Source organism: Ailuropoda melanoleuca, chromosome 5 (assembly GCF_002007445.2).
Source record: "Ailuropoda melanoleuca isolate Jingjing chromosome 5, ASM200744v2, whole genome shotgun sequence".
Taxonomy (NCBI): domain Eukaryota; kingdom Metazoa; phylum Chordata; class Mammalia; order Carnivora; family Ursidae; genus Ailuropoda; species Ailuropoda melanoleuca.
In genome coordinates this window covers 35,029,057-35,047,433 of record NC_048222.1, presented here as the reverse complement: position 1 = coordinate 35,047,433, position 18,377 = coordinate 35,029,057, and the positions used below count along the sequence as shown (strand labels likewise).

General features: G+C 43.2%; 1 protein-coding gene across 6 annotated transcripts in view; it reads right to left on the bottom strand.

Annotated features, from left to right (window-relative positions):
• The window catches only part of NPTN (neuroplastin), a 68,123-nt gene that overhangs the window by 21,968 nt on the left and 27,778 nt on the right, over positions 1-18,377 (bottom strand). For all 6 annotated transcript variants that reach the window (XR_004625494.1, XM_034660694.1, XM_034660696.1 and 3 more), the window contains exons 2-4: positions 10,898-11,245; positions 5,647-5,818; positions 2,042-2,136 (exon numbers count right to left, since the gene is read on the bottom strand). Coding sequence is in view for 5 of the 6 variants with exons in the window: in XM_034660694.1 (XP_034516585.1) it covers positions 2,042-2,136; positions 5,647-5,818; positions 10,898-11,245 (615 nt within the window). In the remaining variant the exon portion in view is untranslated. The remainder of the gene's footprint in view (positions 1-2,041; positions 2,137-5,646; positions 5,819-10,897; positions 11,246-18,377) is intronic.

The following is an 18,377-nucleotide window of genomic DNA, read 5'->3' as shown; positions in this document are numbered from 1 at the left end:
CACCTGAAAGACATTAAATGTCCAGCTGTCTTCTATCCAGGTGTTAAGGGAGAGAGAAAGACTGGAATTCCTTGTGAATTTTCTTGAGAGACCAACCTATAGTCCAAGCTAATCACAGAATACGCTTTAGGATTTTATGAAAGAGAATTCTCTTAAGGTCTACTCCTTTAAAAGCAGGATATCACCACCTGCCCCATCTTCCTCACAGAGCCGCTGGGCAGGAAAATGCAGCAGCACACCGCACACACGGTCACCATGGTAAGCTATCATGGCAGTTTTAACTTCCTCTGAAAATGCTCCTGCTGGCAGCCTCCTATTCTCTGCCCTTCGAGACCACTACCTCCTATCTGCTAAAGGGAATGTGAGGAAAAGATGCCTCGGGACACTAAAGCCCACCTCTTGGGCAGCCAACCCAATGGGAAACCACCTCTGCTCCCACTCCTGCCAGCACTGCTAGAAATGAGAGCCAGGTCCCCAGGCTCCCAGTGAAGCCAGCATTTCCAGCTGCATGTAATTACCCTCCAGGCTTGGGGAGGACGGCTAACTACACACAGCACTCTCCCTCCCTCACCCATCCTGTTACCTCCGCACTTGGGACTTTGTGACAAAGGCTCAGCCTGGAATGCTGCAGGGCCTCCAGTATCTCATGGGGGAGTAAACATTTCCCCATGTATGGGGAACATACCCCTGGGTGAGCCAGGCAAGGAAAGACACTTGGCTGGCTTAGAGAAAAGGCCTTCTCATACCTTCATCCTTACGTTGAACAAATGTGTCATCCTTCAAAAACAGAGATAAACCCAGACCTCTCCAAGAAAAGCCCCAAATAAATCAAATCCGAGGTTCCCTGGCCTGTGTGGACTGTAACCATGCCACTGTGACTCAACGGCCTCAGGCACTGAGAATTCAATCTGGCAGCTGGAGGAGACACTGGCTGTCCTTACGTCGACTTACAAGTCAGGGCTGCGTCAGTAAGACACTACTTTCATTCAATAACAACATATAATTGAAACTCAGAATCTGTCTAAGCCTTTCTTTAATCTGAACTTCTAGTCTTCTAATTATTTTAAGAAAGATCTGAATATCTGCTATTATAGGATCTTCCCATTTCCTAAATTTATCCTTTCAGCTGCTAAGGATCACCTATGGACTTAAAGAACAAGTGTGCATCCTTCCTAAGCAAAATGAAGACGACTGAAAAAAAAACCACCCCTCTTCAGTCTTACCTCAAACAGCAGCCCCGCCTTCCCCTGGACATTGCATAAAATGGAAAAACACGCGACTGAGAGTCAAGACCTGGGTTCTAACGCTAGCTCTGCCACAAACCAGCCTGTGACCCAGAGCTTGTGGCTGCACTTTTCTGGGTCTCAGCTGCTTCTTTGAAATAACACAGGAAAGCTGGATTCACGATGTCAGGTAGCTCCAACTCTTAAAGTTCACTTGTCCCTTTTCTCAAAGAGTTCCCTTCCTTCCTGGGAACTTTCAGCTACATGTTCAAGACACAGCCACATGTTTAACATACCACGAACCCAGTTTCTATTAAAAATTCCAAAGAATTATCCATAAATAGTTTATGTTCGCCCTGCACATCATATTTTTCCAAATCCTGCTGGCCCTTTGGAGAGACCTACGTAATAATACTTGTAAGGCACGATTTGTTCTAAGAGATTTACATAGGTTGAATCATATGAAGCTGCCAACATTCAAACATTTTTACCACACAGAAACAGCAATTTCCTATGGTTCGAACTACCAAATTAACTTATTTATTCCTCCTTACAATCCCCATGAGGTAGGTTTTACAAATGAGGGAACAGGAGCACAACGAAGTTTATAACTTGCCACAGTCACATACAGAGCTAAGAGATGATAGGGTTTGGATTTACACCTGGGCAGCTGAGCTCCTGAGCCTGTGGTCCTACCATAATGTTACACTGCCTCCCGTAATGGGAACAAGACCAGCTTGAAGACTGGGAGTCCAGACCAGGGTAGTGCCTCAGAAGGAGAGTGAGAGGCTCACACTGCAGCCTCTGTTGGGTTGTACCTTTCACTTCAATGGTGGCATTTGCTTTAGGAGCACTGACAAAGTGATATACACAGTGGTATTCGCCTGAATCCTCAGCTCTCGGCTTATTGATCCTGCAGAGATGAGAAAAAAAATCAAGTGAGGAAGCTGGGAACAAATATACAAAATATACAACAAAAGAATCAAAAGGGCAACCAGGGACCCTGCTCTCCAAACTGTGTCCCTGAATGCAAGTCACCTCCTCCTGACTAAAAGCAAAAACCTCCCTCCATGAATTACGAAACATTAATGCTTCGCTCCTTTCTGGGTGCCTGGAATACAAAGATGGAATGATACGAGGTCTCTAACTTTAAACAAGTAATCAAAATAGAGGGCTGTACAAAACAGACTATATTTAGATACAGAGGATGGAGCCATCAACAAAAACTTCTTGCTCACCTGGGGGTTCTAGTCAAATAAATAAGAGCGGGAAAAAAGCAAATCTTCTTCTGTGCTTCCCTAAAGACCCTGTTTTGGTCTTTTCCTCCCACACTGTATTTTGGTAGCATGCCTTTCAGTAAGTCTACTCACTAACAGGACCCAAGGGATAGTGGGGAGAAAAAACATCTCTGACATCAGAGCACCAGCCACAAAGACACAACTAAACTTCTAAGACTTTGAAGTACAGGGATGCCTGGGTGGCTCAGTCGGTTGGTTAAGTGTCTGCCTTTGGCTCAGGTCATGATCCCAGGGTCCTGGCATCCAGTCCGGCATCGGGCTCCCTGCTCAGTGAGGTGCCTGCCTGTCCCTCTGCCTGCCAACCCCCCGGCTTATGCGCGTGCTTGCTCTCCCTCTCTCTGACAAATAAATAAATAAAATCTTAAAAAAAAAAAAAAAGACTTTCAAGTGCAGCTAGAACTCTAAGGCCCTGCGTGAGCTATTTCCTACCCTCATCTCAGCCGCTTTCTAGGCCTCATGGGCTCTTTTCAGTTTTTCAACATGCCCCACTTGTTCCTTCCTCAAAACTTGGACACAAGATGTTCCTTCACAAAGAATGCTCTTCCTATTACCTTACCCTAACCTAACTCTTTTTGCATCAGTCTTGGCTCACATCACTTCTTCCTACCCTCAATTTAAATGACATCCCCTTCCCTGACATTCTCGCTCATCCTACACTGTAATTCTTCACAAGCATTCACCACAACATGTAATTATATATTTATGTGATTGCTTGATGAATGTCCAGTTTCCCAAAAGACCAACTTCTATGTGGACAGGCACTGTTTATTTGGTGCACAATTCTATACCCAGCACGTGGCCTGGCCTGGAATATAGCAGGGGAATGAATACCCAAATGAGTAAATGACTGAACGAATGTAAACTGAGAGTGAACAGCCGTGCAGAGATTCTGATCAAGTAAAGCAGAGTGACAAGAAGGACTGTAGGAAGTGTGTGTGGCTAGAACAGCACTCTGCTGAATTCCACAGGGTGACCCTAAACAAGCTTTCTTGCCCCTGACAACCACCTTCACACCAGCTCAGTACACTATGGCCTATACACACCCCAAAACACATGCAGACAGGCTGGTGTGTAATTACCAAAAAGAGAGAAATCCACACCAGAGGATAACCATAATATAGCTTCTCCTCTTTTGGCTCAGTGGTTAAAACATGATACTTGTGATGGTCAAATCTCCATTGCACTACTTAATGTCTGAGAAAAGCCCCTACCCTTGACTACTGACTGGCCCAATATATTTATTCATCCCACTGTTCATCCCAAAAAAGACATACAGGTTAACAGACTATGAAGGAGGAGAGACACAGCCTATCCCCAGGACTGTCTCAGCACAGCCACGGCAGCATACTACTCTAAGAGGAACAGCGAAGAGTCTTCTAAATTTTATATAAATGGCTCTTCTTAAATCAATATGCTCCCAACAGGGAAAACAGACTGCTCTCAGAAAACGTTCCAGAGTTTGGAAAAGGAGCAAGCAGCAGCTGTATCTTTAGGGCTCAGACTAACTCTAAGTTCCCTGAAAAGACGTGGAAAGATGACTCCCAAGCTTAAGCCCATGCCTATGGGCTCAAAATCTCCCCCATGACATTCCCCTGAACTAGCTCTTGGGAAGCAGCTGAAACAAAAGGAAAACATCCCCTATAGCTGAGCAGGTGCAGGGTCTGAGACTGGCTCCATGGCTGATTACACAGGTGGCCCAAGGGACTCATCAGCTGTTATTTCACAAAATGTAGGAGAACACAGATTCCCTGAAAAACTCTGACAATGCAGAACACCCCTAGAGAGCTGCAAATAAGTTGACCAAAAAAAAGGAGGAAAGAGGAAAGGAGAAGGAAGAAGAGGAGGAAGCAGCAGTATTTTATAAAGTCAAGCTCAAATTTATAAAGTTACAGTTCAAAGCCCTATGGGTGACATAGTCCAAGACCTAGGAGAAACACAATTGGATGTCTGGTACCTTGAAAGAATTACTGTAAAAATACAAACTTGTAAAACTAACAAACAGACCAAGAATATATGCCTTTCATTATACCCAATAGTTCTAGGTGATTAGCCTTTTCCAAACTATAAGAATATAGCTGAAGCTATATTTCCAATTTAATAGAAGAAACTACATTGGAGACAGATTAACTTGCCACTAAGATGGTATGTTAAAGCAGGGGGAAAAAAAAAGACTAGATTCTAGAAAGTCAGAAGACCTGGAACCTAGCCTTGCTTCTGAAATTTACTAGAGATAGTACTTGGCCTTGAAAACAGTCAAGAGTTATTACTCTTTGAGTTTCAGTTTCTTTACTTAAAAAAGAAGGAGGATCCTTAATGCGGGTCAATTAAATAAGAGGTATGAAAAGATCTCAATCTTGCAAAATACCGCAGAATGTCCTTGTTACTTCTGGGCACGTAGGTTTTCCTGGTCTCACTCCAATGCACTCTTTCTCTGCACTGCATCAAGCTGACAAACAGGACTGGCTGATCCTTTTCCAGATTAGTTTTCAACCACAAACTATTCTGAAAGGTGAGATGCCATGTGTTCTAGATATTCTAAAAAAGCACCAAACCTTTGGGTGCCAGATTAGCTTCAGCCAGCAAATACACCCCTTTCATCAAATGATGTTTTCAGGTTATTATCTTTAATCCAGATCACTAAAGAGCCCTGTATCCACTGATCTTGATCAGATTCTAGTCCTATTAATTACTCCTAAAAGGTAACTCACTAGGAAATCTACCCAGGGGAAAGATCACTTAGGGTGCTCTTGCTCTAAGGGTCCTAAAGCAGATTTCAATATGATTCCTCAAACCACCGGATTAAGTCAAGAAACCTGCATTCTAATTGTGACTTTTCTACTGACTAGCACAGTTACTCTGAGCAAACCACTCCCTATGCCCTCCGTTTCTCTATTCATAGTGAGGGGAACATCTATGACTCTCAAACCTGGCTGTTCATTAGAATCCTCCAGAATTCTTTAATAGATCCCTGAGCCTCACCCCAGATACAGTGGATTAGACTCTCCAGAGGAGGACCATATATATCTAATGTGTCTCTTACATAACAGAATTGTGGATTATGAATGCCCATAATAAGTTTAGCAATGCTCCCTCCCATCTTCCCAGGAGTTGCTAGTCCCTCTCACCTGTATTCCATGTTGCTGGCATTCTTGCGAGTGGCAGTCAGTTCGACCCCATTCTTTGTCCAGTAGCTGTATGTAAGGGTGTGAGAGCTGGAGGTGAGGTTACACTGCAGGGTGACGGGGAGAACAGGGCTGTCTCGAAGAATGACCTCTTCACTGGTGACAATCCTTGGCTCTGTAATGAGAGTGAACAGTGATAGAGAGCCATAGCCTTCCATTCTCTGTAGCCCTGGCCTGAGAATCAGATGGGGTAGGATGGGGAGACTAGAAGAAGAGGGAGGGCAGACAGGACCACATGAGGAATTTCACTTTACCACTTTGGAGGAAGTCAAGAAAGGAAAAACAATGATTATAAGCAAATGACCACTAGCGCAGACAACAGCCTGAAGACCAGTTGGCCTAGACGTGAAAAGAATGGGAGTATTACGGGTACTTGTACTGGCAACAATCCACTTACACTTTTGACCACCACCGTTTTATGATTTAAGAACCACCAACCAATTCAGCTTCAATTAGAAAACCAGGCTCCGCCTTGCAGTTCTGAAGACAAAGGCAATATCATTTATTTAACTAATAAACTCCCTATGGAGTCACTAGGCCTTGGAACAGTAATAGCTCTAATTAGATAATACACGTATGGCTTTTCCCACATTAAATTCTGATAAACCTATGGCAAACCAGCCATGGTCATTAATTATGCAGAAAAAACAGTGTTGATCCTAACAGCAAATTTCCTGCCAGAAGTCGGTTGCATTTTCCAAATTTTGCCAAAGGAAAATTCTTAAGGAACCATCACAGTTCTTCTCTCCAGCCCATATTTATTCCCAAAACTTTTTCAGAATTGCTATGTAAAACACATTCCACTGTGCAGATAATACAACGAGAATGCGGTATGCGTTGGTATCATGGGCTACTAGCATTTTACAGCTAAAAGGCCCTTAGAGTTCACCGAATCCCCACTCTTTAAGAGCTAGAAAGGGAAAATGACTTGTGCAAGGCCATAATTATTATTAGTGGCAACGCTGGGCCTAGAACACACATCTGATTGAATTCTCTAGCTCTGCCTCCCTCCCCGACCTCCAACCCCCACCCCCCACTTTTCCCCCTACGGCAAGTTATATACTTCATCTTCTGGTTCTTTCCTGGGCTTAGATAACCTGGGGTGATTATTTTAGAATCCAGAAAAATAACCTACTTGACTCAAATATTAGAACGCATTGAGCAGAAATGTTTTAAGGCACACTCTATCATTCCTGGAAGGTTCATCCTTAGAGCCCTTTGAATTCCACCACTATATTAAAGTCAAGATGTTTGTCGTCTTGTTGTTATTGTTACTTCTCTCTAACCTTCTCCCAAGCTTAGCTGTTATTCTAGTCAGACATTTTCAGGTGAAGTCTAAACTTTTCCCATCCACAATTAGAGGTATTTCCTCTTATTTTTTTTTCCAATTGTTTCTCAGAAATTCTTGACTAACTTCCCATTTCCCTGCACCTGGCAGCTCCGTGGCAGCAACCTGACACCATTTTATGCTGTACAGTGCCCTTAACTCTTGAGAACAGAACTCTCTCCCTCCAATGGAGCTAAGCTTTGTTCCCTGTGCAGGGAGGGGGATAGAATGGAGAAGTCATGGGACACTTGAAAAATAAAATACCCAAGGACATGGGTAACATGTAACACTTCTGACTGCAGACCTCACATCAAAGAAAACTGACAAATAAAGCAAATCCTCAAGTCTGTTCAATTAAATGGGTTCTCACTATTTTCCAACTCTGGCAAAGGGCTAGTGGTTATCTTCCATTCAGCACTGGTCCTTACTGGTAACATCAAACAGGGTCTCTATGTACAGATAATGGAGGCATAGCAGCCACTAAGACAGAAGCAGATGCATGTAAACACGTTAGCAGAGTGGTGTCCCATGGTTTCCAAAACACACTGGACAGAAGCCAAATCCCTGGGCCTTAAGTCGAGCAGAACGGCTGCAAACCCTGCAATGGAAGGCGCACACACACTGTCAGCAGAAAGCACCACAATTCCAAGAAAAATCAAAACCAAGCAAAAACAAAAGAGAACCAGTACTCCACAGAAATTAAAAATATAAAGGCAACATTAAAACCCAAACACACTTTTAGGTTTTTACTAAATTTTTATTATCCAATTTTATTTTCTGTCCCATGTGGGACTCTCCTTCTGGTTCTTCTTCTCAGACTGCACTGAGAAAGGGTACACTCTGAGGATGAGGCCAAGAGCTTCCAGATGTTGCAACACAAGGAGGCCAAAGTAAGTGCTACTCTTACCTGTGACGATGCAAATGCCACTGCAGCTCAGGGAGATCAAGAAGGTGATGAGAGCAACCTTCAGACTTTCTGCCAAGAATTCTTGGAAGGCAAGGGAAAACACGTTTGCCCTTACGTATTAAAGATCCAGGAGAGAGTCAGCTGGGAGCAAGTGGATAATTTAAATAGGTTTGAATAGAATTCTGCACCATAGGAGGGCTGTGGGGTAGGGTAGCATCCCTCTGCTGATTGCTGTATATGGAAACCAGTGCTAAACCAAGCTCCTTGGCCAGGGTGGCACATCTGCGTTCTGCACCAGGATGAAGGTGGAGCTTTTTCTTCATGTGGTTTAGCATTGCGCATGAAAGTCCAAGAGAGAGGAACATTTAGGAGAAGCCCAAAAATGTTTACCTGCCACTGACTCCTATTTAGAATCAGTAGTTGGGAGATCCTTACCCTCACCATCACTCATGTGTAGAAGAACACGCTATGGCCAGGGAGATACCCTAAAAGCTGGGCATATTTCTCTTCCTGCCTTACCTTATTCAAGGAGCTTTGGGGAAAGTACTGTCAAGAAGTCATCCTTAGGGGCACCTGGGTGGCTCAGTCAGTTAAGCATCTGCCTTTGGCTCATGTCATGATCTCAGGGTCCTTGGATCGAGCCCCACAGCAGGCTCCCTGCTCAGCAGAGAGTCTGCTTCTCTCTCTCTCTCTGACTCTCCTCCCTCCTTGTGCCCCGCCCCCGNAAAATTTAAAAAAAAAAAAAAAAAAAAAAAGAAGTCGTCCTTAGAAGACTTCAACCTCCTCCTGGAGGCAAATGTCGTTGGGATGCTAAGACCATAAAACTACTCAATTAGAATGATTCAGGGTGTTCTTTAGAAGGAGCAGCAGCAGCTTGACTCTCTAAAACAGTTAACTAGGGTTAGCTGATTGATGGGGAAGTCTGGGATGGGACTGAACTGGCCAGGGTTTGGTTTAACCACATACAGACACTTCTAAAGTTAGGAAGTTTATTTCCAAGTAAACTGGGGAAATGTTATGTATTCTCGGGATTGGTAGGTAAGTACCCCCAAAGACTCATCTTCTTCTGGCCTGAAGGCATGACCTTTTAACTCTGAGTCTACTTGAGTCAAGCTCCTGGAAGTACAAGTACCAAATGCCCAGCCCAGTCCATGCCTACAAACTTCTGCAGATCTTTGTGGCCATTTGGGTAATTCTGCTTTTATAAGGAAAGGAGTGGGGGAGGGGGCAGGAGAAGGAAGCGTGCAAGGGAAAAATTGTTAAATAAAAGGAAAATTGCTGGGTTAATATTCCCCATTTTCACATAGACAGGTTTTCTTTTCCCCTTTCCAGAAGCAGGTTCTCTGATTGAACAGTGCCAGCTGCAGCAGCCTCTTCTCTCTCTCCCCTAAGGCCTCTCCTCTTCATAAGCATCTTCTAAGGCGCTATAAAGAACAGACAACTTACCTGCTATCTTCCATACAAGTATACAGACTCAGGGCCCATGTCCTATTATTTCCTGTGTTATTACCAAATTCCTCATAAATGTGTTTTTACTCTTTCTACTTATTCTTTCTAAATTAATCAGTTCCTTAGGCCAGAACTGGCTATAAATCTGAGTTCTTGAAGAGAAGGAGAAAACCCAAAGGATCTTTCCATTAAGTAGAGTATGCTCCCTCAATTATAATCAGGTCAGGTGTGGGGCTAGAACTAACTCTTCCTGGCCGGGAGCACTAGCTCACTGGTGGCTTCTCCCTCCCTCTCCTTCCCACTGTACAAGTAGCAAGACACTTTTCAGAAAGAGAGGTGGCCACAAGAGCTCCCGTGTCTAATGTCTTACTTGTACCTGCTACAACAGAGGAAGGGAAGAACTCTGAGCTAGCCGCTTCGCTCTCCCTCATCACTTGGTTGGAATTTAGTTTCTTCTTTTTTCAAAATACAAGAACAGGCCAGTGTGAATGGCTTCCAAACTACTTCTGGGGTTGCCAGCCTCTGGGATGAGGAGCACTGTGCCAACAACAGTCAGTCATCAGAGTCCAACTATCTGTGAACAGGAAGCAGATGCAACTCTGACTTTGAAACAGCAAGATGGGGTTTAAAAAAAATACTCTGCAGTTTAGTGTCACCTGGTGCCTAACAGCAAGATGTATGGAGAAAATCTCAGGCTGCTGCTTTTAAGAGAACAGGAGACTGGATGGGCAGGACCAGTAAGGAGTGTACTGCTGTAGTGGAGGGCTGTTATCAGAGAAGCACGTGCCACTGTTTTAGAAAAGAAAAAGAGCTGGAACTATGGAAATATCCAAGCTTACATGCCACCCAACAACCAAAACACACCACCACACCGCACCTATGGCGACATTCCTATCACAGAACAGGATGACACCAAGTCACAGTGAGGGGAGAAGCTGGGCAGACACAAACTCAAAACCATAGAGGTGAAGGCAGCTACTCAGAGAGCTTCAAACAGATGAACAGAAGAAATAAAAAGTAGTTAGATTGGGGAGAGAAACAAAAATAAAAAGGCACCAGAGAATAAATCAGCAAAAGGATAGCAGGAAACCTACTACAAAATTAAAGGGGAGGGAAAGAAACAGTTCAACACTACCCTGGTTTAACTGCCTGGTTTTGTGAGTTTTTTGTGGTTTTTTGAGCTCCCCCACCCGCCCAGTTCTCCCTCCCCACCTTTTCCCATTGCAGATGATTTTGGACAGGCACGGATTTCCCCAAGTTCTTTGTTCCTGAGGAGAAAGACACAGAGAAGGGTTGGGGGATGAGGGAGGTAGAGAGGACGGCAAAGAAAAAAAAAAGTTGCCACAGATGTTTTCATACACTACAACCAGAAGGGTCGTGGGTTTGAAAAAACGAAGACAAGGGGTGGGGTGAGCGATCATACTGGGGAAGAGGGTAAGGAAGCAGAAGGGAAGGGTCATCGGGCCACCTCTAATGACTACAGTACTACTACTGTAGGGTGCTGGACTCACTCTGAAGGACGCTTATGGTGGCCTGGGCTCGAATCCATGTTATGGAGGGGTTTTGCCTCAAGTCATTCCTCTTGGGGTCGTTGCTGGCCCTGCACTCGTAAGTCCCAGAGTCCTCCAAGGTGAGCCGGGTTATTCTCAGCACACTCACGCCGTTTGACCCGTAGGCGGTGTTTACGGTGACACGGCGCTTCCGAGCACCGTCCCACAGCTGTCTGAAAGACTCTGCCCGGTTGACTTCTGCGTACCACCACTGGATCTCTGGCGTGGGGCTCCCGACCACGTCACAGTACAGCTCAAAGGCGTCCCCAGTGAGCTTAGTTTCTGACATGGGCGACTTGACAAACCCAGCTAGAGGGAGGGGGAGCAGGAATGCAGTGACAGGCCAATCAGAAAAAAAAAAGAATCAACAGGTGTTAATAGTAATTTAAAGAAAAGAAAAGAAAAAAGCAAATGAGTTGCAAAGAACAAAAAGGATTCATTTTTAAACTATAAAGAGACAGTAAATAGCATTTCATACAAGCTTTTAGAAGAAGAACCACCCTGGGAAGCTTATGAAGCAAAGGCAGGCTAATTACAAGCTGGGGCGGCCCAGGTGCTAGCCAGGCAGAAGCAAGCCCACTGGAAAGCGTTTTAGCAATGGGCCCAGTTGGTAGGAATGAGAAAGCCTCGGGTTCAGGAAAGAGTCTTTTTCCGTAGAGCACAAACCATTACCTTTTCAAATTCAGGCAAGTGATGAAAGATAACCGCAAGCGGCAGTAGTTCTATGTGCCAAGTCAGGATCTCTCTTTTGGATGGGTGAACACTTTGTTAGAGATGCAATGCCTTTTGTGGGCCTCAACAAGAAATATAAAGTGACCTAATGACGCCTTCTCTTGGGAACCAAAGTTCAAATTTCAACCGAAAAGGTAGCATATTTCCCTCTTGTGCAGAATTCCATCCTCAGTTCAGGATGGACTCCCCCCACCCCCACATGCTATTCCTCCCTGGTCTACGGCAAACAAACGGCCCAGCTAGCTGTGACTAGGTAGCCTCTACCTGAATGCAGACCTTCAGGCACGGGAAAACAAGACAGTCTGTACTTCAGACTAAGAACTACTACAGTTGTCAGCTCAGCCTTGGAACCAACAATAACAGCAATCCAACTCATTGCCAACAGAGGGACAATGCCTTCCACAATTCCCTAAGTTCATACAACTAGAGAACTCTCCTGAAAAGTCAGTCTTAAAAATTACCATGGTACTTGACAGGCTCTGTCTACATAGTTTACTTGCCTAGCTCCTAGAGGCCAGTTCATAAAGAATAAGAAATATGTAATGATGAACTGAATTCTATGGTGAAGGCTAGGCCTCAACAACATTGCCAGGCATTGTTCAGGAATTGAAATTGATGCCTACCTCCACTTGTCCACAATTTGCTTTAGGTTACATTCCCTTAAGACAAGGTGGCAATGGCAGAAAGAGAGTAGAAAATCCAGACTTAATTGAAGAACTTGGGAGTAGGGTCCACAATAAACTAAATCACAGTGCAAGCATACTCTCTCTCACCCATTTATTCCACCTGGGGTTCATCAGCATTTCTACTAATTCAGGCAGTATCCCAAGGTACAGGGCAAGAGTGGCTGGTCAATTTCTCCGGGGACCAAGCTGGTTCTTTCTAATGAGCAGAGTGGAGCCAGGATCTACTGACATCAGATTAAAAACATTCCAAAAGAAAGGTATTAAATTAAACGGAACAGTTTTCCTACAGTCCAGAAGCCAAGGATGTAAAGGAGCTGGCTAAAAATGGAGGTTACTAAGTGGAGAATTTTCTGTTTATATTCATAGAAGTACTTGCCTTTGGAAATAAACTCCACCTCATGGACCTGAGAACCCTAAGAGAGGTACTATACTTACTTAAGTAGAGGCCAAGACCTCCAAATTCATGCTAGTCTTTCAATTCATAAAACACTGAGAATCTGAGGAGGACAGGAATCCAGTGATTAACAGCCTTAGACTAAATATTCTGCCTTGAAAATGCTATTCTAAACTACCTCTTCAGACTGTGTCAGTTCCTTGTAAGGAACCATCTACCAGAGGCCTCAAGAAGCCAGAAAGATGTCACTCTCAGATGCAAGGGAAGTTTCAGAATTTCAGAAAGGAGACACCAATCTCCAGCAATGAAAAGCTGAGCTCCCTTCCAGGTAAAGTGGTAATCAAGGAGCCAGGTATTAATTTCACAAACTGCCACCTGCCCAATCATCAAAGTCAATGCCAACTAATATAGAAGGACAGGTAAAGGAAGCTGGTTCTGTTCATTCTACTACTGGTTTAATCACCACGGAAAACTGGTCATCAGTAAATCCCTAGGGAGCAGTAAAGAGTAGTACTCTGTTTGAATCACACTCTCAATCATTAAGTGTAAATTACAAGCGCTCTTATTCTCACATTTTCTGTGGAACTGGCGGAGTTTATGTCTTCTCAAACACTGTGATTATGCACAGACTGTCCTCAACTTACGATGGAGTTACATACTGATAAAGCCATTGTAAGTTGAAATTTTCTGAAGTTGAAAATGCATTTAATACACCTAACCTACAGAACATCACAGCTTAGTCTAGCCTACCTTAAACATGCTCAGAACACTTACACAGGCCTACACTTGGGCAAAATCATGTAACAAAACATCTACTTTACAAGTGTTGAGTATCTCATATAATTTATTGAACGTTGCACTGAGAATGAAAACAGAATGGCTGTATGAGTCCAGAACGGTTTTAAGTGTATGGGTTGTTTACCCTTGTGACAGCATGGCTGACTGGGAGCTGCAGCTCGCTGCTGCTACCCAGCACCATGAGGGAGGAAGGGACAGCAGATTGCTAGCCTGGGAAAAGATCAAAATTCAAACTACGGTGTCTATTGAATATGTATCATTTTTGCATCATCATAAAGTTGAAATGCTTTAAGTTGAACCACAGTAAGTCAGGGATCATCCATTTGATCATGCTCTAGAAACCTGTTAGTGGGTTTGTTCTGTATTTTTCCCATTCTGAAATGCAGGCTGACATTTAAGCCTCTTTATCAAACTACTGACTAAGCTAATGTAAAAGGAATGCCTGCAAGTATGTCCAGAACCCCAAGAACCCATCCAATTCCAGTGTAATCGCAAATCCCAACACTACATAATTTAAAGGTAGCTGAGAAACAGCCTGAACACAATTTCCAGTGCACAGAACCAAGCAAGTCACTCAACCTGACACTGCCACCCCTGGGCAAGACTCACTACTGAGGAGGAAGGAATGCTGATCTGATTCAGTTTAATTTTCTACCTGCATACAGGAAAATGGGACTAAGTAAAAAATAAATGTTCTTTGAATTAGTAAATTATATAATGTATATTTAAACAAATTCATCCAAAAACAAGATTTAAAATTCCTTAAAACACTAACAACAGACATCTATGTGCTCTCTGAAAGCTATTATTATTTATTATTAGCCATGTGCACCAACAGGTGACATTTTTTAAGTATGGGTTATGTGTTAGACAATGTGCTAAGCACTTTATGTTACCTCATTTACTCCTCACAACAGTCCTATAAGATAGGCGCCACCATAACACCCTTAAAGGTGGAAACTAAGGCCCAAAAAAGTTAAGTACTTTGCCCACAGTCACAAGCTAACAGTGAAAGAGTCTGGCCTGAAATCCAGGTGTGTCCAAAGCCAAAGCATAGTTTCCTAATATTTGCCACAACTGTGGTCAATATCCCTTACTAAAACAGAAAAAGTTTTTTGTAGTTATTTAAAAGTTAAAGGTATTTTTTTTGTCATCACTTAAATGTAATTAATGAATTAATAATTTCTGACTACCAAAAGCAAGGACCTGTCCAGTGAAATGTGCAGCACACGGTGATCACTAGCTCCTTAAAATTATATAATCCTAGTAAAAATGGAGATTGAGAAGCACAGGATCAAAGAGTTCCCCAAGCAAGGGTGGGTGGATGTGTGGGTGTGTGTGCGAGCGCACGCGCGGGGGGGGGGGGGGGGGGGGGGGGGGGGGGGGGCAGAGGATTAAAGTGAGAAAACAAAAGAAAAGACGGTTCAGAAGCAAGTTTGCCCCCTAGTTCTAATGATTTCATCACCCTGCTCTTGAGAAGCCTGGCTTCATTGGAGGGAAGAATTTAAAAACATTAGATACATTTCTCTGATATTGTGGTCAGGGGCAAATTAACAAAGGGCAGCACGTAAAATTTTTATAAAACCTAACAGTTCACAAAGTACTTCCACATGCATCCCATCGCATTTCATTCACATAGTTTCACAAGGTTCATAGAACAGGCACAGAGAGAGGTTCATGACTTGCCCAAGACTGCTTAGGTAGCTAATCTTGAGTAGAGATGGGATCAGAACACAGGTCTTCAGCTCTTAGTATACGGTTCTTTCCATTAAACTGTACTGCCTCTAACCAAACCAAGCACAGGACTCCTTGATAGTTAAACACACATCAAAAATCCATGAAAACAGATCTATTTCTCCTCCTAGCAGCAGGGAAAAGAAAAAACAAAAAACCTCTCTAAACAGTATCGTGAAATCACAATTAGCAAAGGAAAGTTATTAGCAACCATCTACCTCATTATCCATCCAAAATTAGCTCCAATTCAGAAGAGAAGAACCAGCTTGCAGCAGTAGCAGGAGGAGGCAGACGGCTCAGAGCCTGACTCACTGCCCTTCCTTCCATCACCAAGGGCTTTCAATCAAGTATGTGCCCTCAACATAAGAGGACATGACTGCCTAAAGTTGGGAGGCCTGCAGAAGCATCTGTTTGATCTCCAGGTCAAAGCCCATCCAATATTTTGGAAAAAGCCAGAATTTCGGAAAAACAGCCTTCTACCCCTTCCCCACCATCATCTCTACCCACTGTAACATGTAACAGGGCTCAGATCTCAAACAGGTTTGAGAAAGTACTAATAAAGTGCATTGAGTTCAACAATGATAAAGGAAGCTGAAAGGTGGTCAGAGGTTTGGGGGAAGGGAGAGACTAGAAGCTAGGGTTGGAGGAGGACAGCAAGCACAGTATAAAAAAATGAAGACAGTAAAACCGGGAAAGCAGTAATGTAAAATTGCATAACTGGGGATGGGGGATGGGAAGCGAAGATGACAGCTGGGGCTAGCAGCCGGAGAAAAGGAGGAGCTCTCTGGCAGGAAAAACTGGATGTGTAGATATGTAGCAGCGGGTGAGAAGAAAAAGGGAACACAGAAGAGCAAATTGAGCCCAATCCCAAGAAAACTGCTTTTACATATGCCCTAAGGAAGCAAAAAAGTTAAACTAGTCCCACACAGGACCTGAGACCATCACTGATTTTTACAGCTGAAATTCTCACCTCCAGGGCAATCGCTGAACAGGTGATAAGACTAACTTCTCTCCCTCTCTCTGTCTCGGAGGACTACTGCCAAGGCCAGGCTTTTAAATCTAGGCTTTTGTCACCTTTTATTTATTTATTTTTTAAACAGCTGTTCCCTTCAAGCCCCTGTTTACTACTAATTCCCTGTGGGTGGCTCATGCTGTTGTCTCCTTCATGCCTCATAATAAAGAGAAAATGACAGCCAAGGACAAAAGAGCATTTCTCTCCCCCTCCCATCTCACCACCAAACACACCCTCATAACATATACATCAAAAAGAAGAAAGACTGAGCAAGACAAGCTGATCTCTAACTGTGGTTATAGGCATAGTATTTCAAATCTATTTAAACAACTGTGAACTGCTACAAGACTGTATACACAGGCTGTACACATCTCGCCTACCCTTTTTTTTTTTTAAGATTTTATTTATTTATTTGAGAGAGAGTGTGTGTGAGCGCGAGCAAGGGGAGAAGCAGAGGGTGAGAAAAAGGGAGAAGCAGACTCTTCGCTTAGCAGGGAGCCAGACTTGGGACTCAATCCCAGACCCCTGGAATCATGACCGGAGCTGAAGACAGATGCTTAACTGACAGAGCCACCCAGGCGCCCCACATCTTCCCTATCCTTACTGTTAATTTAAGAATTATTATCACTATTCCTTAACAACAAAGACAGGTCATAAATCCATATGCACTTATTCTGTGCGTAACCATCAAGGCTTAGTAAAGCAGGCCTGAGACCCCGGGAATGGATGAAAATGGGATGACCTCATTTTCTGCAGCAGGAAGGAAGTATCTGGGTCTGATCCCATGGACTAGTCTGATCTGTAGGTAGAAATAGCAGCAATTACAAAAATTTATTTCCCCAAAATAAAATCTATTCCTTTCACAGCTACCTCTATCAGGCAGACATGACAAAGGTTTGGGACTATCCTCATCACTAGTTTCTATGCCAGGGCCCACCCCTTATTTAGAAAGCATACCATCCAAATGGCTAAAGAAATCTACTCAGCATTTTAGCCAGCCTTCTGTTTTGGAGAAACAGGGAAATCCAGTTTGAAGGAGACTATGTAGTTTAGTGATTAAAAGCAGCAAACTCTAAAATCAGATTGTCGGGAGGTGCAATCACTAACTATATACCTCAGGCAAATGACCTAACCTCTCTGAGCTTCTCCTAATCTGTAGAAAGAAGCTAATAATAGTAGCAGCCTCATAGTGTTATTGTAAGGATTAAATGAAATAGCACAGCTTAAAACAGTGCCTGGCACATAGCAAGCACTCAGTAATGTTAGCTATTATTATAAGTCTCTGCAGACATAATGCTGAACAGGCCACATGCAGTAGCCTTTAGCACTGCTCCACAACAGGCTGGGAAGCAGAAATGTTACATCCAAAATGAGTTCTAAAGTAGAATCCAACTTCAAGAAACAACAAAAGATTAACCTTTAAAATAAATTTAGAACCAGAATGGAAGTAGATTGCAGAATGCAATGAAAAAGAAGGGAATTCTTCATTCCTTCCTATCCTTAGAGCAAACTAGAATGGGGAGAATGATAGCAGCAGTGTGGACTCAAGGAATTGGCGAAATGTTACTAGAGTTATAAACCATTAAATCTGAGATAATATGAACAATATGGAAAGCCCAAGAGTAATGAGAATAGAAAGAGGCAGTGTAAGATTCTCCTTTTTTAAAAAAAAAAAAAAGTAAAGAATAATCCCACCGATTACAAATCAAGTTATTTAGCAATGATATATGGGAAGATACCAAACATTGGGCAGGCCAAACTGTAAATTCACAGAATGTAAGATAAAATGGTAGTTATAGGATTTGGGACCATGTCAGATTAAGCTTAATTTCAGTCTAACAGTGTCAGCCTTTGAGTCAGTACCACCACACCTTAAATTCTCTTAACGTTGAGCAGTTTCTTCAAACAGGAATGATGCCATCTTCTTTATGGGGTAGTTTTAAGTCATGTAGTTTATATGGAAGAGCTCTGTTAACTGTAAACCTCTATGCAAATGTTATTTTAGGACAGAGAATGGATAAGCATCTGATATGACTGATCTTCAACAAGGATTTTCATTCAGTCCTGTTGTCAATTACCATTGAG